At 43.4% G+C, this 26900-nt stretch overlaps 1 protein-coding gene across 4 annotated transcripts in view; it reads right to left on the bottom strand.

The window, feature by feature from the left end:
- The window catches only part of CEP83 (centrosomal protein 83), a 188837-nt gene that overhangs the window by 133797 nt on the left and 28140 nt on the right, over nt 1-26900 (bottom strand). For all 4 annotated transcript variants that reach the window (XM_069229113.1, XM_069229114.1, XM_069229116.1 and 1 more), the window contains one exon: nt 7442-7573. In XM_069229113.1, coding sequence (XP_069085214.1) covers nt 7442-7573 — 132 coding nt within the window. The remainder of the gene's footprint in view (nt 1-7441; nt 7574-26900) is intronic.

Here is a 26900-nt window from a genome sequence, read left to right as displayed (position 1 = left end):
AACTAAAAATAGAATCATCAGACAATTTACATAGTCAATTAAATTAAAAAAGTAATGTGTTAATTAACTTCCCACCGAAACCCCTACAAAACCAGCAATCGGCTATGACACTGTAAATTATTTACTATTAGCAATTAAATTAAAAAATACAAATCACTTAAATTACAAACTATATTTAAAAATATTAATTTTACTTACCTTTAAAAAATAAATATATATATATATATATAAAATGTCACTTACCTAGTGTACATCTGTTCGTGGCATGAGACGCTGCAGATTCTCATGCTGTGCATATCCCGCCATCTAGTGTTGGGCTCGGAGTGTTACAAGTTGTTTTTCATCTTAAAAGACTTTTCGAGTCACGAGATCGAGAGACTCCTCCCCTTTCGGCTCCATTGCGCATGGGTGTCGACTCCATCTTAGATTGTTTTCTCCGCAGAGGGTGAGGTAGGAGTTGTGTATATAGTAATAGTGCCCATGCAATGGAGTAAGTATGTATGTACATAATGTGATTAAAAGTGTTATATTTACAAGTTTACAAATGTACAAGTTTATTTTTATCAACTTATAACGGCTACAGGCTTCCGGGGAGGCGGGAGGGCGCATGTGAATCTGCAGCCTCTCATGCCACGAACAGATGTACACTGGGTAAGTGACATTTTCCGTTCAATGGCATGTGTAGCTGCAGATACACATGCTGGGCATAGACTAGTAAGCAGTTATCTCCCCAAAAGCGGTGGTTTAGCCTGTAGGAGTTGAAGTTGTTTGAAATAATGTTTGTAATACTGCCTGTCCTACTGTGGCTTGTTGTGTTGTTAACACATCCACACAGAAATGTTTAGTGAATGTATGAGGCGTAGACCATGTGGCTGCCTTACATATTTCTGTCATTGGTATATTTCCTTCTTAGTGGAGTGTGCCTTTGGTGTAATAGGCAGTTCTCTCTTTGCTTTTACGTAACAGGTTTGAATACATTTAACTATCCATCTGGCAATGCCTTGTTTGGATATTGGATTCCCAGCATGAGGTTTTTGGAAAGCTACAAACAATTGTTTTGTTTTGCAAATTTGTTTGGTTCTATCAGTGTAATACATTAGTGCTCTTTTTATGTCTAATGTATGTAATGCTCTTTCAGCTACAGAGTCTGATTTCTGGGAAGAACACTGGGAGTTCCACTGTTTGATTTAAGTGGAACGGTGATATAACTTTTGGTAAAAATGTGGGATTTGTGCGTAGAACCACTTTATGTTTGTGTATTTGTATAAAGGGTTCTTGTTTGGTAAAGGCTTGTATTTCATTTACTCTTCTGAGAGATGTGATAGCTATTAGGAAGGCTACTTTCCAGAATAAGTATTGTATCTCACAAGAGTGCATGGGTTCAAATGGTGGACCCATGAGTCGTGTTAATACAATATTGAGGTTTCACGAAGGAACTGGTGGTGTTCTTGGTGGAATGATCCTTTTTTAGACCCTCAATAAACGCTTTTATGACTGGGATTCTAAATAGTGAAGTTGAATGTGTAATTTGCAGATAGGCAGAAATTGCTGTGAGATGTATTTTAATGGATGAAAAAGCTAACTTAGACTTTTGTAAGTGTAGTAAGTAGCTTACAATATTTTTCGCGGACGCGTGTAATGGTTGAATTTGATTATTATGACAGTAATAAACAAATCGTTTCCATTTATTTGCGTAGCAATGTCTTGTAGTAGGTTTTCTAGCCTGTTTGATGACCTCCATACATTCTTGTGTAAGGTCTAGATGTCCGAATTCTAAGACTTCAGGAGCCAGATTGCTAGATTGAATGCTGGATTCGGGTGTCTGATCTGTTGTTTGTGTTGAGTTAACAGATCTGGTCTGTTTGGTAGTTTAATATGAGGCACTACTGACAGGTCTAGTAGTGTTGTGTACCAAGGTTGTCGTGACCAAGTTGGTGCTATTAGTATTAGTTTGAGTTTGTTTTGACTCAATTTGTTTACTAGATAAGGAAGGAGTGGGAGAGGGGGAAAAGCGTAAGCAAATATCCCTGACCAACTCATCCATAACGCATTGCCCTTGGAGTGAGGCTGTGGGTATCTGGATGCAAAGTTTTGGCATTTTGCATTTTCTTTTGTTGCGAATAGGTCTACTTGCGGTGTCCCCCCAGTTTTGGAAGTAGGCTTGTAGTATCTGGGGATGAATTTCCCATTCGTGGATCTGTTGGTGATCTCGACTGAGATTGTCGGTAAACTGGTTTTGAATTCCTGGTATGTATTGCGCTATTAGGCGAATGTGATTGTGAATCGCCCAGTGCCAAATCTTCTGTGCTAAGAGACACAACTGTGTTGAATGTGTGCCTCCCTGTTTGTTTAGGTAATACATTGTTGTCATGTTGTCTGTTTTGACAAGAATGTATTTGTGGGCTATTAATGGTTGAAATGCTTTTAATGCTAGAAACACTGCTAGTAGTTCTAGTTGATTTATATGAAGTTGTTTTTGCTGAGTGTCCCATTGTCGCTGGATGCTGTGTTGGTTGAGGTGTGCTCCCCACCCTAGCATGGAAGCATCTGTTGTGATCACGTATTGAGGCACTGGGTCTTGGAAGGGCCGCCCTTGGTTTAAATTTATAGGATTCCACCATTGAAGCGAGGTGTGTTTTTGGTGGTCTATTAACACTAGATCCTGAAATTGACCCTGTGCTTGTGTCCATTGTGTCGCTAGGCACTGTTGTAAGGGCCGCATGTGTAATCTTGCGTTTGGGACAATGGCTATGCATGAAGACATCATGCCTAGAAGTTTCATCCCTAATTTTACTTGATATTGTTGGTTTGGGTGCATGGCTTGTATTACATTTTGAAATGCTTGTACCCTTTGTGGACTTGGAGTGGCAATCCCTTTTTTTGTGTTGATTGTCGCTCCTAAGTATTTTTGTATTTGACACAGTTGTAAGTGTGATTTTAGGTAGTTTATTGAGAACCCTAATTTGTGAAGGGTTTCTATGAAGTATTTTGTGTGTTGAAGACACTGTTTCTGAGTGTTGATTTTTATTAACCAATCGTCTAGATACAGGAATACGTGCATGTGCTGTCTTCTGATATGTGCTGCTACTACTGCAAGGCATTTTGTAAATACCCTTGGTTCTGTTGTTATCCCGAATGTTAACACTTTGAATTGGTTATGTACTCCTTGGATTACAAACCTCAAGTATTTCCTGTGTGAAGGACGTATGGGTATATGGAAGTACGCATCCTTTAGATCTAATGTTGACATGTAGTTTTGTTGTTTGAGCAAGGGGATCACGTCTTGAAGTGTTACCATGTGAAAGTGATTTGATGTAAAGATTTAGTGTTCTGAGGTCTAAGATGGGTCTCAGAGTTTTGTCCTTTTTGGGTATTAGAAAATACAGGGAATAAACACCTGTTCCTTTCTGATGGTTGGGTACGAGTTCTATTGCCTCTTTTTGTAACAACGCTTGAACTTCTAGCTGTAGTAGGTCCAAGTGCTGTTTGGACATGTTGTGTGTTCTTGGTGGCACATTTGGTGGTAATTGTAGGAATTCTATGCAATAACCATGTTGGAAAATGGCTAGGACCCACGAGTCTGTAGTTATTTCTTTCCAATTTTTGTAATGATCTGTGAGTCTCCCCCCCACTGGTGTTATGTGTTGGGGATTTGTGACATGGAAGTCACTGTTTAGTTTGTGGGGTCTTTGGGCTTTGGAATTTCCCTCTGGTTTTAGGGAACTGTCCACCTATGTATTGTCCCCGAAAGCCTCCTCTTTGAAAATGGCCCTGGTATGTGGGTCTGGCTTGTGAGGTTGAGGGTTCTGTGCTTTGAGCTCGAAACGCCCCTCTAAAGTGTGGCTTTCTAAAGGTGCCTCTGCTCTGTGGGGAGTAGAGCGCACCCATGGCTTTGGCCGTGTCAGTGTCCTTCTTTAGCTTCTCTATAGCTGTATCCACCTCCGGCCCAAACAACTGTTGTCCATTAAAAGGCATATTAAGCACAGCCTGTTGGATCTCTGGCTTAAATCCGGAGGTGCGGAGCCATGTGTGTCTCCGAATAGTGACCGCTGTATTTACAGTTCTGGCGGCTGTGTCCGCTGCGTCCATTGCCGATCGTATCTGGTTGTTGGAGATACTTTGGCCCTCCTCCACCACTTGCTGTGCACGCTTTTGAAACTCCTTAAGAAGATGTTCAATAAAATGTTGCATTTCATCCCAATGAGCCCTGTCATATCTTGCCAATAAAGCCTGTGAATTGGCAATGCGCCATTGATTGGCTGCCTGCGCTGCAACTCTTTTCCCCGCGGCATCAAACTTTCGACTTTCTTTGTCGGGTGGTGGTGCATCCCCAGAAGTCTGTGAGTTTGCCCTTTTGCGTGCTGCGCCTACTACCACTGAGTCAGGTGTTAGTTGTTGCGTGATGTACACAGGGTCCGTAGGGGGAGGCTTGTACTTTTTTTCCACCCTAGGTGTAATGGCCCTGCATTTGACGGGGTCTTGAAACACTTGTTTGGCATGTTTTAACATCCCTGGTAACATCGGCAGACTCTGGTACTGGCTGTGTGTTGACGACAAAGTATTAAATAAAAAGTCATCCTCAACAGGTTCAGCATGCAGTGCTACATTGTGAAAAGTTGCTGCTCTGGACACCACCTGCATGTAAGCAGTACTGTCTTCAGGTGGTGACAGTCTTGCCGGGTGGCAGTCTTGGCTACTGTCAGATACTGGTGCATCATATAGATCCCATGCATCTGGGTCGTCCTGAGTCATCCCTGTGTGCGTTGGAGATTGCATCATAGGGGGTGTTTCAATTGGTGCCAGTTGCCGTGAGCGTTGTGGCGATGGTGGTGAAAAACGTGGTGGAGTTTTTTTCTTTCACCACCTTTGCTTTTGGCGGTTTCTCTCTGTCTTGGAAAGCAAGTTTCCTTTTCATTTTAATAGGGGGAAGAGTTCTTATATTCCCTGTGTCTTTTTGAATATGGAGCCTTCTTTGTGTATAGTCTGGCTCCCCCATCTCTAACTCTTGTCCAAATTTATGGCCTTGTAGTTGTGCTGAAAGGCCTTGTTCTGCGGAATAAGAGCTTGTTTTCGGCTCCGATGCTGGGTGTTTCGGTACCGAAACTTTTTCCACAGTCTTTTTCGCCTCCGAAGCCACGTTTTTCGGTTTCGAGGTGCCGATTTCTCAGTGCCGAGTTTGCTCGGAGCCGGTATCTCGATGTAGAGGTTGGTTGGAGCCAGTATCTCGGTGCCGAGTATACTCTCTGCCGGTATCTCGACTGGAGTCGGATGACTTCGACACGTGTGTGCCCTTTTTCGGTGTCGATGATTGGTCACCGATTTTACAGGTTAAGCCATGGCCTGCCGGCGGTGGCGTCCCCTGGGCTTCATGATTTTGGTGTGAGTTTTGGCCGGGGCAGGTTTACTCACGGTTTTCGCCTGCTGCTCACTTTCGGCCTCGTCCGAGTCAGAGTCTACAATGGAGAAAGTGTCCTCTTCTTCGACGTCGTGGTGTCCTAACGACGTCAATGCCATTTGAAGCCTTCGAGCTCTCCGGTCCCGTAGCGTCTTCTTCGACCGAAATGCCCGACAGGCCTCGCAAGTATCCTCTTTGTGTTCGGGGGACAAACAGAAATTACAGACCAAATGCTGATCTGTGTAAGGATACTTATTGTGGCATTCGGGGCAGAAGCGATTGGGGTCCGTTCCATGAGCCTTGAAGACGCACGCGGTCGGGCCGACCAGGACCCGCCGGGGGATAGAAGCCCCGAAGGGCTACCGGAGCTCTTCTTTTATTCGGTGTCGATCTGCTATAACTAACCTGATACCGAACGCAAACAATACAGTCGAATTTTCTGAGATTTAACTAACTTTCCGAACCGAAACACGGCGCGAAGAGGAACACGTCCGAACCCAATGGCGGAAAGAAAACAATCTAAGATGGAGTCGACGCCCATGCGCAATGGAGCCAAAAGGGGAGGAGTCCCTCGATCTCGTGACTCGAAAAGACTTCTTCGAAGGAAAACAACTTGTAACACTCCGAGCCCAACACTAGATGGCGAGATATGCACAGCATGTGTATCTGCAGCTACACATGCCATGGAATATATATATATATATATATATTAAAAAACAGCATCACAATATCTATGTGTAACACAATATTTTTTTTCCCTTTTTTCCGATATTTCTGCAACTCAATACTTTGTGCAAATACCAGTCCCAGGAGAGACCGTCAAACCTCTGAAGCACACTGTGGCAGCAGTACTGGACCTGGGAATGGAGTTACAATGCTTATGAGGGTGTGAGCCACAAAACAGTGCTCACTTGAGCCACAGATGCAGGTCTTTGGTTCTTAGCTGCATCCAGTGCATCTGAGGCTATTGCTACAGGGCCAAGTCAAAGTGCAGTGGGACTTTGGTTGTCTTGGTGAAAAGCCTATTCAACAATACTGATGCTGTTAATTTTACTAGGGTGTTTCATCTCCTTTAGATCTGGGCATAGGCTTCTTGATAGGGACCAGTAAGCCCGGTCACTGAAAAAATAAATAAATAAATAAATAAATCAGCGAGCACAGCACATGAAGGCATGCATGTGCACTCTTTAGAAGTCAACAAATGCCACGGGTTTCCCTAGCTTATCCCATACCACAGTATGGTCTCTGCAGCCAAACAGGCTATCAGAAACAAAAACTCCACTAGCCAATCTGATAAAAGTTGAAGCAAACTAGTTAAAGGTCATCACATTTCCCAAATGCATTAGAATGTTTTTGCCTAAAGCCTTTGACTGTTTCCACTCAAGTGGTTGGTGGTGAGCACAATGGTGGCCCATGCCTGCTGTAACTAGATGACAGAGATGTCCATTAAAGAAGTAATAATGGACAATGAGTTAGTCATTAATAATGGACTTGACAGGTGATCATTTTATCCCTGATTGAGCTGCATAAAGAGAAGAAAAAGAAAGCAACCCCCATACACTCAACCTTCTGCTGCAACAATTAAATGGCAGTTTGCCAGTGCAGAGCCAAAACTGATGAATGTGGGCTCATACATGTGAATGATGCTTCCAACTAACGGCTGACAAGGGTGCCCTTTTGATTCTCTCGGTGTAAAGATATTATCAACGCTGGTAACATGGCTAGAACACTCTCTGGCTGCAAAAAGAAAAAACACCACTGTACAATATATAATTTTATAAGCCAGTGAAACATTCTCCATGTATACAAACTGATATTGTAAGCATTTATCATTTTTTTACCACGTTGGTATGCAGTGGAACATGTATCCAAGCAAAAGCAAGCCACAGACTGCTAAACCTGAAAAAAAATTCTAATGATTTTTATCATAAGGATTTTTTTTTTTATTGCTAAGAGTTATTTGGTATGAAAAAAAATGCTTTGCAAACTGGTAACTAGAATGTTTCTCTACCGGAAAAACATGAAGCTGACAATAATAGTGCTTACTTTGGTATTCAAGGCATTCACTTCTCGTTCAGTTTTATGAAGTTTGCTGGTTAGAAAATTATTTTGCTCACTAGTCATCTGCAGCTCTTTCTCCAGACGGCCAATCTGTGGTTGAAATGACTGCCTTTCAGCCTATTAAAAACAAAAAACACACTTTACAAACAAAATACTACACGATCTATGTTTCTCATACACAATCACATCCATCAACATGTTGGATCCTTGCCAAGTTAACACTTTCTTTTTCACAGCAGTCTTTTTGTATGCATGACTATGGTATGCTGTGTGGATTTGCAGACATGTGGGCAAAACTGTTGCACTGCTACAAAAACCGTCCCTCCAAAAACAAAAGTGCCCCCTACCCTTCTGGGGAAATGCCCGATGACCGGTACAGCCAGTCCAGCCTTGGTCAGTACTCAGTAACTTCAACACTGGTTTTCTGAGAAAGGTTGTGTGGAAACAAGTAAGAATTTGTATATATGGATGAAATTATTCCTACGCCTAGAGCAGATACGATAACGGTTCTTATTGTTTAAAAACTCGCATCTCCATTGCATCAGCCGATGGACTGAATGAGAGGTTGACTGAAAAATATATTATCAATCTATGATTTAAGACAGCTGGATAAAACTGAAAATGGATGGTTAACCTAATTATTTTGTGGGTTATAGCTTTGATTGAATAATAAATAAACTTAGCATTTTTACTGCCTCTTTCCCAAATTGCCACAAATCTGCAGTTCTCCATGAATTAAGAGTCCGTATGAGAGAAAGAACTTCAATGTTTACGTGTGCATTGACAGGCAAGCCAAGTTTCTACTTGTTTTTTCTAACATGCAAGGCTGTAGCACAGGAAATGCTAATTGAGTGGGTGGTTGTGCAAGGTGTTGTGTAGAAGAGAGCACAACGTATCTTTGTAATACTGAACATGCTGCCTTTCCACTGATAAAATGAGCAACAGAGTTTTGGAGCTTGAACTCCTCTGATGTCACAGGATTTGGAATTATAAGGCACCCAGACCGGAAACAGAGACATCAGCGGCATGGTGCCAGGAAAATTATATATAAAAATATATATAAAATTATGAGAAAATAAATTTGCCGGATAATCCACATCTAAGTTGTGGATGATTTCCCAAGGCAAACTTGCGGTTTTGGCTGTAAAATCAGGACAAGATTATGATTTGAACTAAAGTATCTTATCTGCGTTATGAAGAAAAAAACAACCAAAAAGACACCCTGTCCTCTTAAGACATGCAAAGCTCTGCCGGAGAAAGAACTTTCAGTTCTCCATGACTGCCATTAAGAAGGTTGCCTTCCAAGTGAAAAAGTCTAAATACAAATAAACTAAGGTTCTACTGGTTTAAAGATGAGCTAAAAACCAGGTAGGGTTAGGGCCAGGATGGTTACTAGGAGGAAGCTGTGGAGCACAAGATAACATGGCTGGCTTGGATTTAACATATGCCTGAAGTTCGCGTACAAGTTTAGATAGCTTTCTACCTTTGAAATCTTGAAGCCGTGAAATGGCAGAAAAGAGCAGGTGGTGCTATGGTAAGTGGATCAAATGATTAAGTAGACACAATGCCCATTATGCACTTTGCTACTACTTCATCGCTCGACAGTGAAAAGAGCATACTTGTCTTTGGGTGTCTTACATTCCAGATCTAGGGGTGTGGGCATAGATTAATTCAAAATAGCCCTAAAGTGCCCTCAATTAACTGCTCAATAGGTAGAATAGTAATTTACAGTATTTACTGAAACAGAAGGCACATAGGAATGGGAGGAGTAGATCTAGAAATAAAGAAGATGACAAAACCCCTTTCAGAGAGCCACAAGTAATGCAGGGCCTACTGGGCCCATCTGTGGTAGTTGCAGCCTTTTACTCCTGATGTCCTGGGGCTCAACCTATTATGGATCCCACTCAACTGGGCCAAGTACCCCTTTTTCACTGGGCTCTCGGGGGTAGCTGTGGTCGAGCGGTCAAGGCCCCTTCGGGGAGGTGGGGTGAGCGGAATACAACAGATGACACAAAATGCAAACAGTATAAACAATAAATATATGTACAGCCAAATACTTGCTTTCATAAGAAAATGTGGTATTTTATTTCTAACTCTACACATGCAAGGAGATGAGACATTCAAATACAATAAAGGCCTCGAAAAATCATAAAAATGTTGCTAGACCGGCAGGTCGAGTATCTTGAATGATCTACCCAACCATAACTGTAATGTACTTGGCCCATAAACAGGTCTCAAATTGTGTGATCCTAGGCAAATATTTTAGTTTACAGACTCACCGTTTTCTTCATTATCAAATATGAATGTCCCCACAAATATGTGAGCTCAGCATTTCTGCTGTACAAAAAAACTTCTTTGATTAAATAGACTAAACATTTGCTCCATGTATAAAAAGAATCTAGCCAACATATAGGGGACACATGATCAATTACTCAACTCTTAGTTTACTAATAGCATTGGTACCAGGGTAGGAGTGTTTCTAAGTTTATGTTTAAACACTCACTTTTAATAAATATATTATTAAAACATGATGTGCTTGCACACTGTCATTTACAGACAGACAAATTCCAAGAAATGTTCAAAACCTTCCCACTCACTTGCAGCTTTCCTGATAAAAACTATTAAATGTATTACAGGGATGTGGAATTCCTATCGCCCGGGACATCTTGTTTGGGGTCAAGGGCAACAAGTTTTTATGTTTACTTTGTCCTTGGGACAAGTAGGCCCAACCCCCTGCAGCACAAACCATTTGGCTGCCTGATTACAGAGAGTGGAACTCTCTGCAGTTGAGGTAATGTGTTTCCTAAAGATAATGCTGTTCGAACTTGTATTTATGGTTCATTATTTGAAAGCCTTCATTATTAGGGTGAGTGCTGTAAATAAATGTTTTAAGGACACACTTCACTACTGACGTTGGTTCCAGTACCAAAAAAAAAAACGTGTATACACATGTTTGAAAAGTTTAGGCTATAAGGCTAAGTATAATGCTCCCAGAATGCTCTCTGAATATATGCAAATGAAGTGTCATTTAGTAAAATGTGTTGATGCATGCTAGTATTTCCCAAAAATATTTCTAATGGAAAATCAGTGTAAACATTTTCAACACGATTATGGGAAGCATGAAAATAAACAAACACTGACAAAGCCAACTGATCTGACATATTTTTATAAGTCTTTTAGTTTCATCAATGCGTGTCTTGTTTTGACATGGCTTTTGTAACACTTTATTGTTGTGGGAGCTACCAGGCCCTCAACATTGTAACAAACACTGGCAAACCCCCCCCCCAAAAAAAGTTTTTTTGAACTCTCTAAAAGCACACCAGCGGCATAACAAAGGCCCCGCAGCCGCCCTCCAGGGGGGCCCTTCAGCACAGCACCTGCCCTGAGTGAGTCTGGAGAGGGGGCTCCTCCATGTTCTTTACAAAGGGGCACCCTCCAGTTTAGTTACATCACTGATTGCCACTGTAGTTCCTGACACTGAACAAAACTACTGTGTGTGGCAATATGCTCCTTGTGGAAGAGCAGAATGCGATCACTCACAGTAAAGCCGGCTGAAAGAGAGAAATAGAAGTTTAATAAAAACAAAATGTCTTTGTTAACACCAGACCTAATTAGGGACCAAGACACACATGTAGGTAGCTTTTTGCATGTCGCAAACAGCGACTTTCGCTGTTTGCGACATGCAAAAAGCACACTGCGATGCACAAACCCAGTTTTGCGATTCGGTAACCTGGTTACCGAATCGCAAAACGGGTTTGCGACTCGCAATTAGTAAGGGGTGTTCCCTTCCTAAATGCGACTCGCAGTGCAATGTAGGATCGTTTTGTGACTGCGAACGCGGGCGCAAACCAATCGCAGTTTGCACCCATTTCAAATGGGTGCTAACACTTTCGCAAAAGGGAAGGGATCCCCATGGGACCCCTTCCTCATTGTGAATGTCACTGTAAAAAAAAATTCGGAGCAGCCAGTGGTCCTGTGGACCACTGCCTGCTCTGAAAAAAATTAAACGAAAATGTTTCATTTTTCATTTTTGTTATGCATCTCGTTTTCCTTTAAGGAAACGGGCTGCATTACAAAAAAAAAACTGCTTTATTGAAAAGCAGTCACAGACATGGTGGTCGGTCTGAAGTCTCCAGCAGGCCACCATCCCTGTGAGGGCCGCCATTCGCGAGGGGGTCGCAAATTGCGACCCACCTCATGATTATTCATGAGGTGAGCATTTGCGAAGCCCTTGCGAATCACAGATGGTGTCAGGGACACCATCCTACAAATCTGAACCTACCTACATGTGGCCCCAAATTCTTAAAGAAAGTCACAAAAGTGCACCCATGGTATATGTCTTACCCTATAAAATATTTGTGAACTGTATTTTAGCATGGGTAAATACGATGTGTAGATTTGCTCATGTAAAAATCTATTGAGCATTTGCAAGTTCATTTTCCCTCCAGCCACTTTCTTCCCAACCCTGGAAGAAGTTCTAATTCTGCCATTGTCAGGAGTAAATGTCCAATCTTTCTTATTATGGGAAAATATTAGAGAGAAGCTGGTAAAAATCTTTAAAACATGCAGGTTAGTAGGTTTGCAGACTCAAAGGCATTCCAGCCCTAGAACTATTGCTTACTGCTTCCTCCAGCCCCAGTATGCAGATCTGCAGAAAGGTGGCAAAATAAGGAAATTGCTACAGTAGGGATTGAAACTGCAAGTATTCAAGCCCTACTATGGTAGTAGCCCTGGCATAATCAGAGAGGCTATTATCAGAGCACTTACATAATGAGATTGCTGCCATAACTTGTCGCCACACTACATGGCACCAAAGGGACAAGTAGATCTTTTTACAGGACAAGTAGATTTGAGAATCAACCTGTCCACTGGACAAGTAGATATTTTAATAAAGTCCACACCCCTGTATTAACAATCTGTGAAAATCGGGTTTCGGAAAACATGTATTCTTTGCACAGCACCAAGTAAAGTGTTCTGATTTGTTTTCATCATATTAAAATATTTTTTTCATCACACAGAAGTACAAACAATGGGCTTTCACAACTACTGAAATATATTTTTTAATGCTTTTACTGTTGATATAGCTATTTAAATGTTGTGTGTTAGGAAAAAACCTGACTAAATCCCCGAACTCTGCAGACTGAAGGAAAATTAATGGTAACACAAACTGAATTTTGACCAGTGTCTCCGAACACAGAGCAAATGCAACAAGAATAAGACTTAAATGTGTCTTTATTGTTCCTTTACTTTCTGACTGAAGAGAACACCTGTTCTTTGTCAACTTGCCAGAAGGGACGAGTTGGTCATAAAAATATCACAACCTGATCAAATATGACTAGCCTAAGCGAGTGGGTCTACAATAACACAATCCCCTTGGAGGTCGGTCTCTAGTAGCTGTCAGACGAATCCCTGTCCCAACCTCTTTCACGTTACATGTTCAGGGTTATTCCCCATTCACTTGTGGCTACATCAGGGAATGAAAACTATTAGGGCTAACTCAGGAGTTCCCGTCTGACTTTTCAGGATTTATGTCAAAAGGGTCAACGGTACAACAGCACTGTTAGCAGTGTTTCCTACTGGGCCCCAAAGACCCTAATTCAAGTCTTGCCGGCTCCTGTAGCATGGAAGAATTTGGCCTTACTGCAGGTGCCTTTAACATGGGCACTCACAAGATCAGATCCTGCTCAAAGAAGTAAGTATGCGTTGTAGCGTCAGCAGGTACAGGCTCTCTCTCCAGAATGGCGTGACCGCTATCCCCAGCAATCGGAGCAGCTTCCACCTCAATACGATGCAGTAAGTAAAAGTTCTCCTCAGTGGGGGAAGTCAGTCCTTCCGCTCCCAACAGGAGTCCCAGGACGGTGCATCGTCCTCCTTGGCGTCCTCCTGCTTCATGGTGGTCAGTGAGGGTAGATCCTTTAGTGAGGCTATTACCACCGGTCACAGCCTGATTTCTGTCCCTGGCGATGGGCAGAAGTCTTGAGGATTTGGTATCAGCAGCCTCCCTGGGCATACAGGGTTGTTGCAGCACCTTTCGGACACAACGTAGACTCCACACCACTACAACCCCTCCTGGCATATGGGGTCACACAACGTCTCACAAACAGGTGTTCACGAGTCCTGGCTCGTTGGTCACACAACGGCCCACCCTGGGGCTCCCTCTGGCACATGCGGTCTCCCAACAAGCCCATGACTCCCTCCACACAGTGCCCATTAATTGACACAGTCTGCAGTGGCCCTCTTTTCTGGTATACAGTGGTCACTGAAAACAGTCTTCCACACGGGCTAGTCTGATCGATGCCCAGAAGAAATCCTCGCACAGGGAGTCCTCGCAGTAGTCCTTTCCACTGGACCTCACTCCCTCCAATGCCCGGTTCTTCCTCATGGGCACAGTGGTCTTGGCAAGCACGCAGACATTGGTGCTCCAGGCTTAGGGGCAGGTGGGCTTGGCTTCCCTGGGTGATGTCCAGAGAGCAGTCTTTTGAAATCTAGAGAGGGTCTCTTCCAGTACGTCCCCACCCAGGTCACAGGCATGCAGCAATACACAAATCTGTCTGGGTGGATTACTCTCCTCCTCATGTTCTTACCATGCAGACCTGATTTTCTCAAAATGGAAATCAGGGTCCTCAATACAATGTACTCACTGTGGCACACTCACTCAGTGTACATTCATAGCACAGTTTCTGTTCAGCACTAATACATCTATGCATTGTACCCTCACATGTGCACGTGCATTCAGCACATACACTCAGTCTGCGTGCATGGTCGTTTTTCTATCTTTAACCAGTGTGTGTTATTTAAAACACACGCACTGCCAGCACTTACACACTATGTGCGCTGCACAACTCTTCACCCATCATGTATTGTACTTCATGCACACATACACTCAGTACATGCTTTATGCGCACATGCACAGCACGGCACTACATTTTGCACGTACACACACCCAGTACAACTAACCACACCTGCACTGCACAGTACTGCTCCATTCTTGTACTGTACCCTTCCCAGGCACACATAAAACTAGCGCAGCGTCACTACTCCGGGTGCTGCTCAGCACTCTACAACTTACCTGGTGCAGGCAAAGGGCGAGTTAAGCACACAGCAGTGGAACTTTTTTTTTTTTTAAAAGGTGAGTGTGTCTGTAGGCCTCAGTCTAGTGACACAGGGTAAAAATGTCCTGTTCACTACTACTGATCGTTATGCAGTATGCTGCCAACACTGCGCTCATGCTGCTTAACTCCTGGTGCAGGCGGTAACCTTACACCACCATGAGGGTAGTGCTTTGGGTCACCTCCGGGTCCAATAAGACCTTAATCCGTGAGACAGGCCTATGTCCTGATGCACACACATAATGAGTGTTCGACTATGACAAAAAATCCCGACAACAGTACGGTTGGTTTTGAAAGCAGTGAGTAAATGTAAAGTTTTCATTGCTTTTTAACTGTCTGTATACAACTGCTCAGCAAGATTTAGGGGCTCATGTTCATTGTCTGGCTCAGGTGAAACCATAATTATAGTCACTTTGTATCTCTTAGGTGGATAAAGATGAATAGATTCCTCTCTACAGGATAAAACCTCTGGTTCTTAACAAAGCTCTGGTCTATTACACTACAGAATATTTTAAGGGCCTGGCACGAAAGCAAGAATATTATCTTATAAAGGGGGAGTTAAATCACCAAATTGGTCAGACAACATTTATCACATGACACTTTGTGCTATTTTTCATAAGCACACCGAATAATCCTGCTGGTAAGTTTCTTCCAAAGAAGACATTCGGGTATTGGAGAGGGAGCAGTATTCACATTTTGCACACAGATGTTGGTTACCACCAGCCTGGGCACATATGTTAAAAACACATGTACAAGTTCACCACATTTTGGAGGAAGAGGTGGTGAAGGGCCTCACTAAACAAAGTAGTGTGACCCAAATAAGGAGAACAGCTTGTTGGGAAAGAATACTCACATTCTCTACTTGGAGTACTGAACAATGGCTCAGAGGCTATGCTATTCAAAATTTCCAAGAGCAAATATTTTTTTGCTTTGGTTATAAGACACACTGGAGGCTGGGGTGCCATTTTTAATTACATTACTTCAGAAGAAAAGGCAAAAGTGTTCAAAAAAATTGAAAAATGAACATAAAAAGTTAACGATCCAGTTAATAATTCGAACCTCTTGCTGCAGCTCATTCCTGTTCTTTTCATTCTTCAAATTCCCCACATCAGCCCTTGGAACAAAGGTGGTGGGCTCTCCGGCCACTGAACTGTACTTTTCAAAAGATGTTTCAGGTTCTCTAGCACCACAGCTTGTGCCCCGTCCCACATAACAGTACCCAGACCCACAGGAAGGCAAGCTGAACCTTCCCCAATGGCCCACTGACCTCCGTGTTCTGAGCCTGGAGAACCCTTCTGCGGTATCTCCAAAACTCCATGACAGATTAAGGGATAATCCAGTAAAACAGAGCCCTAAGCCTAGTGACTTGGGGCCTCATTATGACCCTGGCGGGATGCCGCCCTCCAAAATACCGCGCCGCGGTCAAAAGACCGCGGCGGGTATTACAAGTTTTCCCCTGGGCTGGCGGGCGGTTGCTGAAAAACCGCCCGCCAGCCCAGGGGAAAACGACCTTCCCACGAGGATGCCGGCTCGTAATCGAGCCGGCGGAGTGGGAAGGTGCGACGGGTGCAGTGGCACCCGTCGCGTATTTCAGTGTCTGCAAGGCAGACACTGAAATACTTTTCGGGGCCCTCTTACGGGGGCCCCTGCCGTGCCCATGCCGTTGGCATGGGCACGGCAGGGGCCCCCAGGGGCCCCGCGACCCCCCCTACCGCCATCCTGTTCATGGCGGCTTTCCCGCCATGAACAGGATGGCGGTAGGGGGGGTCAGAATCCTCATGGCTGCGGAGCGCACTCCGCAGCCATGGAGGATTCACACGAGCAGCGGAAAGTCAGCGGGAGACCGCTGACTTTCCGCTTCTGACCGCGGCTGAACCGCCGTGGTCAGAATGCTCGTTGGAGCACCGCCAGCCTGTTGGCGGTGCTCCCGTGGTCGGTGGCCCTGGCGGCCACCGGCCGCCAGGGTCAGAATGACCCTCTTGGTGTTTTCCTTCCTATAACTACTTGCTATTGTGTACAGCCAGTGGACCCCCCCCCCTCCCAAACAAGTGATATATGGCTTGTATGGCAGGGCAAAAGAAGGATGGAGGAGAGCCTATTAAATGTGCCTGTAAGGCTTACTGAATCAGTGACAAACTACAAGTAGAGAACTCCTTTCATCTAAACCCAACTGCCACCATCCTCGTGGAGTCTTCTTTGGTACCAGTCGTTCAAGCACATTGAGAGAAAAAGAGTTTCTTTCCAAACTATAACTAATTTCAGTTGAAAAAAAACACAAAACGCTCACCAACTTACAGTTCCCTACACGTGACACCCAAGCTTTGTGTAGGTGGCCGTATCAGATGCATTACTTAAAACCTGCCTCAAGTAGCATGCCTAGCAGAGGAGGCAGTTCTTTAAAACTTACTAGAATCTAAATGAAAACACAACTCAATATATGAAAGGTAAATTGCTGAAAAACAAAACAAAATTATATGCAAAAATGAGTTAATCCCTGCATTTTACAGGCTAGGGGACTAAATGAAACAGGGTGTGGCAGCTAGGGATACATGGTTAACGGGTGGAGCTCATGCATACAGAAGAACATTCAAGCACAAACGTTTTAAATACTTTTCAGATGAAAGTCTTCTGACAAATGCCTGCTGGGTAAAATAATTCCTAATCAGAAGGGAAGGAAAAATTACAGTAATTTAATAACTATTTAACTACGTTTCACAACATTAATCAGGTATCTAAACAAGTTAACTTCTAGGTTCAATAAGCGAAATAAAAACCACACACTTTTCTCCATAACTGAATATATCACTTTAATCGGAGCTCTTGAAATATTTAGAATAGACTGGAAATGCAATGCTTGGAGATACCCTGGTCAAGAAGGCTGCAAATGTTTGGTACGTTCAGATCAAAGAACTTCTAGCCATTCCCCGCTTACTGATAACAGTTCTAAAACCGCAAAAAAAAAAAGAAGAAAAAAAAGGAACATCCAAATTATCTGGAAGCTAAACAAGCACCACACCAACCAAAACACTTATGCAACTAAGCACTTGCTTTAGAGTAATACACATTAGACATCTGAAACAAGACGTGAATGCCAGTTACATTTCTCAGCAAGGATCCTTCATGGAGACTGCCCTACCTCGATGCAACGTTTCCTCACGTTTCCCAAGACACAGCTGCAAATCTGTCAGAGGTCGATAACAAGCCATGGCAGAGTGGCATGCAAAGTGGCCACTGACAGTATGATGCTGATCAAACTTGTTTGGAAAATGCATCAGAACTATGTTCTCTAGTGCATGAGACAAATTTACGATGGTTAGAATCTATTTCTTGAAACGAAGAGGCTCATACTAGATCACTCATAACACAAGATGTATTCCTTGTGACATGAAGTATCTTTGCTACCAAGCTCCCAGACAGGATTTGAATTCCAGGCTTTGTCGTCAAATCTAGATCCTGGGAGTAAATACATCAATCCACTGAGCCTGCAGGCCCAGCATTGTAACAGTCAACCACAGTGACTTGAACTGAAGGGCCAAAAAAATATGTTGATGGCTGCAATAGAAGCGTGAAGATAAAAGAGAACCCATCTCAAACAAAGCAGTTGTGAAGAACATATGAAGGAACAACAGTCACACTATGCAAGACTGCATATATAAAGGCACAAAAACAAGTGATCTTTCAGTAACACATGCTATAGGCAAACACAGATACCAAAATCCCAGCAAATAACCATGCCCCTCAGGAATAAGATGCATTATAGATGCCATATCAGGGCAGAAAGGTGGTCAGGGAGAACGGTACTGGAAAGAAAGACTGAATTCTATGCAATGAGAAACTGTGGAAAGAAATAATCCTGGGGAGACTGCTATGTATACCACTGAGGTGTTTTAGATGTTTTTTCTTCTCCAATTTAGGGTCTGAATGCCCCTTCCGTGAATGATATGTACCAACTAAATAATCAAAATTAATGTGTGATAAATCAATTGCACATTCTTTTCATATTGCTCTGTTGCTGCATAGATCATATTCAAATTTACATGAATATATTTGTGGTATGTAATCATGGTAGTTAATAATTTCATGTTAAATCATAATTATGGAATGATGGAGTTTCTAGAAGGTGGATAAAGGTTTGTTACATTATGTTGTCTTTTCAGAAGAACACTGCCTGATAAAGTGTGAAAATAGTTAGAAGGCCATTAAGTTGTTTGTCGTTGAATATTTGTTCTGAAAATCTTCTAGAAATCTATGAATAATCTTTTAAAAACTGAGAGATAAGTTAGGCAGGATCTTTGTGCTAGAAGATAGAGGACAGGCAGTCACCAATCGCCTTAAAGGAGGTTAGAAGGCAGTTGGTCTTCACTAGGTTATCACAAGCACTCAAAGCTGCCTTTGTGAGCAGAAAATAAAACTTACTGTTCTTAATCTGGTATGCAGGTGTGAGCCATCTTTGAAACTCTCAGAATAGTCTTATTTATTAATGTGCTAAAACTAATACAGTGCTTAGGAGTAATAAATGAGTGTTAGTGCTACAGAATACATAGAAATAATAATGGTGGAGTATTTGTTTCTTGTTCACGTTACTCATAACCTTCCTTAATGTTTATTTTCTTTCTTGTGGTAACAATTCATATTGTGCACACTAGATTAGGATTGTAGTTTTAAAATAGATATTTTAAGATGTACATTTCAATTTGTAGCAATCCTTGAGTGTTGCTCATTCTTGATAGAGGATATGGTGTTCAACTAACTATCATGGTCATGTCTCACGGGACTGCACGTTACCTGAAACACATTGTGCGCAAATATTTCTCAGTCTGGATTGTATGGGTTGCAGTTCAACTGGTTCAGGTTGGTACATTGGCGGAGTCCTTACTAACAGGAGTCAGAAAATCGAACCTTGTAAAAACAATTCTAGAGAATGTAACAAAGTAGTACCAATTACCCCAGTAGAGGCAGGCACTGCCCTCTGATGAGTATTATATCCAAATAAATAAGGTGAAGGCCTTGCAAAACGAGACAATCTTCAATCAAGGGTATTCACACTCAATGTGAAAGCTGCAAACTGTAGACATATAGTTGTGCTGATAACTATGGAAAGAACAAGTCCACAAGGTCACAAATAGACTGGACTATTTTAAAGGGCCAGCGCTACAATGCAAAGCTCAGAAATCAACTGTGAATTCCTGACAAACAGAAAAAAGATTGCATCACTGATATAAATCATTCCGACTTATCAGTGCTTAAGAACCAAAAATAAATCCTCCAGTTCCAGAAGTCAATGTTGATGCACAGGATGAGTAGGCTATCATGGAAGACATTTTAAACCTCTACAACCTAGGAGTTGCGGTCCTGTGGGGTTGTATGTCACTAAATCACCAGTCACAACTTTAGCAGTTATTGCAGCCACTACAGAAGGTGCATCATAACATCACAAGATAGATTACATTGCAGACAACTTTTTATATATATTTTAATTTTACCTATGTTCTTTATTTATTTTGAAAGACAGTTAAATATAAACCTGACTTGTCCCTAAAGGTTTTACATTACTACTGTTTCCCATAATGTAAAACAATAAACAGTGACCAGTAGTTTTGGTTAGGTCTGACTTTCCTTTTAAAAGGTGTTTTTGTTTGGCTTATACCTAACATTGTTTGATGAAATGAAAATGTCACTTACCCAGTGTACATCTGTTCGTGGCATCAGTCGCTGAAGATTCACATGTTGTGCATAGCCCGCCATCTGGTGTTTGGTCGGAGTGTTACAAGTTGTTTTTCTTCGAAGAAGTCTTTCGAGTCACGGGACCGAGGGACTCCTCCTCTTTGTCTCCATTGCGCATGGGCGTCGACTCCATCTTCGATTGTTTTCCTCGCAGAGGGTGAGGTAGGAGTTGTTTGTTAGTAATAGTGCCCATGCAATGGAGTGAATAAGTATGTACCTATTTAAGATTTAATATATTTACAAATGTACAAAGTTGAAGCTAACTTCCAAACGGCTACAGGCTCCCGGGGAGGTGGGTGGGCACATGTGAATCTTCAGCGACTGATGCCACGAACAGATGTACACTGGGTAAGTGACATTTTCAGTTCGATGGCATCTGTCGCTGTAGATACACATGTTGTGCATAGACTAGTAAGCAGTTATCTCCCCAAAAGCGGTGGCTCAGCCTGTAGGAGTGGAAGTAGTCTGAAATAAGGTTCTTAGTACGGCTTGACCTACTGTGGCTTGTTGTGCTGATAGCACGTCTACACAGTAGTGCTTGGTAAATGTGTGAGGCGTAGACCATGTGGCTGCCTTACATATTTCGTGCATTGGAATATTCCCTAGGAAGGCCATGGTAGCGCCTTTCTTTCTGGTTGAGTGTGCCCTTGGTGTAATGGGCAGTTGTCTTTTTGCTTTAAGGTAGCAGATTTGGATGCACTTAACTATCCATCTGGCTATACCCTGTTTCGATATTGGGTTTCCTGCGTGAGGTTTTTGAAATGCAATAAACAGTTGTTTAGTTTTTCTGATGTGTTTAGTTCTGTCGATGTAGTACATTAGTGCTCTTTTGACGTCTAATGTATGTAGTGCCCTTTCAGCTATGGAATCTGGCTGTGGGAAGAACACTGGTAGCTCTACCGTTTGATTTAGGTGGAACGGTGAAATAACCTTTGGCAAAAATTTAGGATTGGTCCTTAGGACTACTTTATTTTTGTGTAGTTGGATAAAAGGTTCTTGTATTGTAAACGCCTGAATTTCACTTACTCTTCTTAGAGATGTGATGGCGATGAGAAATGCAACTTTCCAGGTTAGGAATTGTATTTCGCAAGAGTGCATAGGTTCAAAGGGTGGACCCATGAGTCTTGTTAAGACGATGTTGAGGTTCCATGAAGGAACGGGTGGTGTCCTTGGTGGTATAATTCTTTTGAGGCCTTCCATAAACGCTTTAATGGCAGGTATCCTAAATAGTGAATTTGAATGGGTAATCTGCAGGTATGCAGATATTGCTGCTAGGTGTATTTTAATGGAAGAATAGGCCAGGTTCGATTTTTGTAAGTGTAGTAAGTAACCCACTACATCTTTTGGAGATGCGTGTAATGGTTGAATTTGATTATGATGGCAGTAGCAAACAAACCTTTTCCATTTGCTTGCATAGCAGTGTCTAGTGGATGGTCTTCTAGCTTGCTTTATGACTTCCATACATTCTTGTGTGAGGTTTAAGTGTCCGAATTCTAGGATTTCAGGAGCCAGATTGCTAGATTCAGCGATGCTGGGTTTGGATGCCTGATCTGTTGTTTGTGTTGTGTTAACAGATCTGGCCTGTTGGGCAACTTGACGTGGGGTACTACTGATAGGTCTAGCAGTGTTGTGTACCATGGTTGCCTTGCCCATGTTGGTGCTATCAGTATGAGTTTGAGTTTGTTTTGACTCAATTTGTTTACTAGATATGGAAGGAGAGGGAGAGGGGGAAAAGCGTACGCAAATATCCCTGACCAGTTCATCCATAGGGCATTGCCTTGAGACTGCCTGTGTGGGTATCTGGATGCGAAGTTTTGGCATTTTGCGTTCTCCTTTGTTGCAAATAAGTCTACTTGAGGTGTTCCCCAACGTTTGAAGTAAGTGTTTAGAATTTGGGGGTGAATTTCCCACTCGTGGACCTGTTGGTGATCTCGAGAGAGATTGTCTGCAAGTTGATTCTGGATCCCTGGAATAAACTGTGCTATTAGGCGAATGTGGTTGTGAATTGCCCATTGCCATATTTTTTGTGCCAGAAGGCACAGCTGTGTCGAGTGTGTCCCCCCCGTTTGTTTAGATAATACATTGTTGTCATGTTGTCCGTTTTGACAAGAATGTATTTGTGAGTTATGATTGGTTGAAATGCTTTTAATGCTTGGAAAACTGCTAGTAGTTCGAGGTGATTTATATGCAGCTTTCTTTGATGTACGTCCCATTGTCCTTGTATGCTGTGTTGATTGAGGTGTGCTCCCCAAACTGTCATGGAAGCATCTGTTGTTATCACGTATTGTGGCACTGGGTCTTGGAAAGGCCGCCCTTTGTTCAAATTTATATTGTTCCACCATAGAAGCGAGAGGTATGTTAGGCGGTCTATCAACACCAGATCTAGAAGCTGACCCTGTGCTTGTGACCATTGTGATGCTAGGCACTGTTGTAAGGGCCGCATGTGCAACCTTGCGTTTGGGACAATGGCTATGCATGAGGACATCATGCCTAGGAGTTGTAATATCATCTTCGCCTGTATTCTTTGTGTTGGATACATGCGTTGTATAATCTTTTGGAAATTTTTAACCCTTTGTGGACTTGGAGTGGCTATTCCCCTTGTTGTATCTATTGTCGCTCCTAGGTATTGTTGTACTTTGCACGGCAGAATGTGTGATTTCGCATAGTTGATGGTGAAACCGAGTATGTAGAGGGTTTGTATGACCTGATCTGTGTGGTGTGAGCACCTTGTCAGTGAGTCGGTCTTGATTAGCCAGTCGTCTAGATACGGGAATACGTGTATTTGCTACCTTCTGATGTGTGCAGCCACTACTGCTAGGCACTTTGTGAAGACTCTTGGTGCAGTTGTTAAACCGAACGGCAATACTTTGAATTGGTAATGTATTCCTTTGAATACGAACCTTAGGTATTTCCTGTGCGACGGATGTATTGGTATGTGGAAATACGCGTCTTTGAGATCTAAGGTTGTCATGTAATCTTGTTGCTTTAGCAATGGTAACACTTCCTGTAGCGTGACCATGTGAAAGTGTTCTGATTTGATGTATGTGTTTAGTGTTCTGAGGTCTAGGATTGGTCTCAGTGTTTTGTCCTTCTTTGGTATTAGAAAGTACAGTGAGTAAACCCCTGTATTTGTTTGTGTATCTGGTACCAGTTCTATTGCGTTCTTTTGCAGTAATGCTTGAACTTCTATTTCTAGGAGGTCCGAATGTTGTTTTGATATATTTTGTGTTTTTGGTGGTATGTTTGGAGGGATTTGTACAAATTCTATGCAATAACCATGTTGGATAATTGCTAAGACCCAAGTGTCTGTTGTTATGTTCTCCCACTCTTGGTAATACTGACTTATTCTTTCCCCCACTGGTGTTGTGTGGAGGGGATGAGTGACGTGTGAGTCACTGTTTGTTTGTAGGTGTTTTGGGGCCTTGAAATTTTCCCCTACTTCTAGGGAATTGTCCCCCTCTGTATTGGCCCCGAAAGCCTCCCCTTTGGTACTGTCCCTGGTAGGTGGACGGTGTTGACTGTGAGGTACTGGGTTGTGTGGATTGACCCCGAAACCCCCCTCTAAAGGTTGTCTTGCGGAAGGTGTTGAAAGTGCCTCTGCTCTGCGGGGAGTAGAGCGCGCCCATGGCTTTTGCAGTGTCAGTGTCCTTTTTTAGCTTCTCAATTGCCGTGTCCACTTCAGGTCCGAACAATTGTTGCTCATTGAATGGCATATTGAGCACCGCCTGCTGTATCTCTGGTTTAAAACCAGATGTTCGTAGCCACGCGTGCCTTCGGATGGTTACTGCCGTGTTAACCGTTCTTGCTGCTGTGTCCGCTGCGTCCATAGAGGAGCGTATCTGGTTATTGGAGATGTTTTGGCCCTCCTCAACCACTTGTTTCGCCCTCTTTTGTAGTTCTGTGGGTAGATGCTCAATGAGGTGTTGCATCTCATCCCAGTGGGCTCTGTCATATCGCGCTAGGAGCGCTTGAGAGTTTGCGATGCGCCACTGGTTTGCAGCCTGTACTGCGACCCTTTTACCGGCTGCATCGAACTTTCGGCTCTCCTTATCTGGGGGTGGTGCATCGCCCGATGTGTGGGAGTTTGCTCTCTTGCGAGCCGCCCCTACCACAACCGAATCTGGTGGCAGTTGTGAGGTGATGAAAGCTGGGTCTGTGGGAGGTGCTTTATATTTTTTTTCCACCCTCGGTGTTATTGCCCTACTTTTGACAGGCTCTTTGAATATGTCCTTTGCGTGCCTTAGCATTCCTGGGAGCATAGGCAGGCTTTGGTAGGTGCTATGTGTGGAAGAGAGGGTGTTGAAGAGGAAGTCATCTTCGACAGGCTCCGAGTGTAGAGACACGTTGTGGAACTCTGCTGCTCTAGCCACCACTTGTGAATATGCTGTGCTGTCTTCTGGTGGTGAGGGCTTTGTAGGATACGCCTCAGGACTGTTGTCCGACACTGGGGCGTCGTATAAGTCCCAAGCATCTTGGTCCTGGTCACCTTGGCTTAAGGTGGTGTGAGCCGGTGAATGTGACGGAGTCTGTGCCGGTGACATGGGAGCCACAGGTGGAGGAGAGGGTGGCGGAGTTACCTTCTTCACCAGTTTTGTTTGTGGTGTTTGTTCTTGTTGGAATTCCAGTCTCCTCTTCCTCCTAATAGGGGGAAGGGTGCTTATTTTCCCTGTTCCACTCTGTATAAAAATCCTTTTTTGAGTGTGGTCCACCTCGGTGGATTGTAATTCCTCTTCGAATCTATGCTTTCGCATTTGAGAGGACAGTGATTGTTCCTCTGAATAGGAACCGGTAGTTGGCTCGGTTGCGGGTCGTTTTGGCACCAAAACCATGTCCACGCTCTTTTTCGGCTCCGAGGCGACTTTCCTCTTTTTCGGAGTCGACCCCTCTCGGCGTCGATCCTCCTCGGTGCCGCTGTCTCTGCGTCGAGCAGCTTCGGCTCCGCTATCTCGGCGTCGATCTTTGCCGGCAGCACTATCTCGGTCCCGAGATGGCTGGGTGCCTGTGTCTCGACCCGAGTCGGACGATCTCGGCACTATTTCGGCCTTCTTCGGTGCCGATGGTCGGTCACCGAGTTTATGGGTTGAGCCATGGCCTGATGGCAGTGGCGTCCCCTGGGCCTTGTCAGTTTTCTTATGTGCTATCTTCGACGTCTTACTCACTGTTTCATGGTCGTCGAATTCGTCCGAGTCCGATTCATGGATCGAGAAGGCTTCTACTTCTTCTTGTTCCTCGAAATCTCGGTGTCCTGTTGGCGTGGACGCCATTTGCAGTCTTCTGGCTCGGCGGTCACGGAGCGTTTTTCGGGACTGGAACGCACGACAAGCCTCACAAGTTTCTTCCCTGTGCTCGGGCGACAGGCACAGGTTACAGACCGAATGTTGGTCTGTATATGGGTATTTGTTGTGGCATTTAGGACAGAAACGGAACGGGGTCCGTTCCATCAGCGTCGATGTCACACGCGGTCGGGCCGACCAGGCCCCGACGGGGGATCGAAAACTACCCCGAAGGGCAACGGAGATGTTATCGTATCGATGCGATGTCGATGCTATCTAACCCGATCCCGAGCGCAACAATACCGACGTAATTTTCCGATTTTGAGCTAACTTTCCGTTCCGAAACCCGGAGCGAAAGGAACACGTCCGAACCCGATGGCGGAAAGAAAACAATCGAAGATGGAGTCGACGCCCATGCGCAATGGAGACAAAGAGGAGGAGTCCCTCGGTCCCGTGACTCGAAAGACTTCTTCGAAGAAAAACAACTTGTAACACTCCGACCCAACACCAGATGGCGGGCTATGCACAACATGTGTATCTACAGCGACAGATGCCATCGAACCTAGAGTTTCCCATTTTAACTCCAACAGAAAAGTTTACTCTCCAACACAGCAGAGAATGGTTTAATAGAAATATACCGAACCTGGTATGACAGTACAACTTTACTCAGAGGAATGGTTTGTTGTAAATCTGTTCCGTAATGTTTGAGACATTAGCATTTGAAAAAAGGTGCCCAGTGGGCTTTGAAGGTCTATGTTATGAAGATATGCTGATAGTTGAAAAGTGTTTTGATGTCTATATTTTTAGTGCTTTTTGACATATTAGCACCAAGTAAAGCAGCTGCTTAGCATTCTTATGGTATATTAAAGAATGTGTAAATATTTGTCAAGGCTGGGCACAGGTAAAAGGGGGAGGGAAGCAAAAATATTCTAACCACTAAGGCCTTCCTTAAAGAATTCTTATGAAATTCAGCTAACAAATAGTCGTATGTGGGTTAAACATGTTTTGTGCATGTCAACTGGGGTGGTGGCAAAGTTAAAAGGGGAGAGAGGCAAAACTGTTTTATGTGCTAATTACTTTGGTGCATGAAATTTGGCTGCAGGCTTTTAGCAAGTTGGTGGCCAATTTTTATAAGAATAAATAGGAGGACTTTCCCCCACATCTTTAAATTTCAGCACCCACAAAGAGATCAAACTGTGTTCTTGGTCATGCATTCATAAATGTAAAATATTATCCCACTCACAAGATCATTTATGCAATTTGTGAGGTCGTCTTTAACATCAATTTGTGAGGTCATGAGCACCGCATCTGTAGTGTGAGTTATGGTTTGCATGACAA

This window comes from Pleurodeles waltl, chromosome 4_1 (genome assembly GCF_031143425.1).
Source record: "Pleurodeles waltl isolate 20211129_DDA chromosome 4_1, aPleWal1.hap1.20221129, whole genome shotgun sequence".
In the NCBI taxonomy this organism is placed as follows: Eukaryota; Metazoa; Chordata; class Amphibia; order Caudata; family Salamandridae; genus Pleurodeles; species Pleurodeles waltl.
Note: the sequence above shows the minus strand (reverse complement) of the source record. Positions and strands in the feature narration are given on the sequence as shown.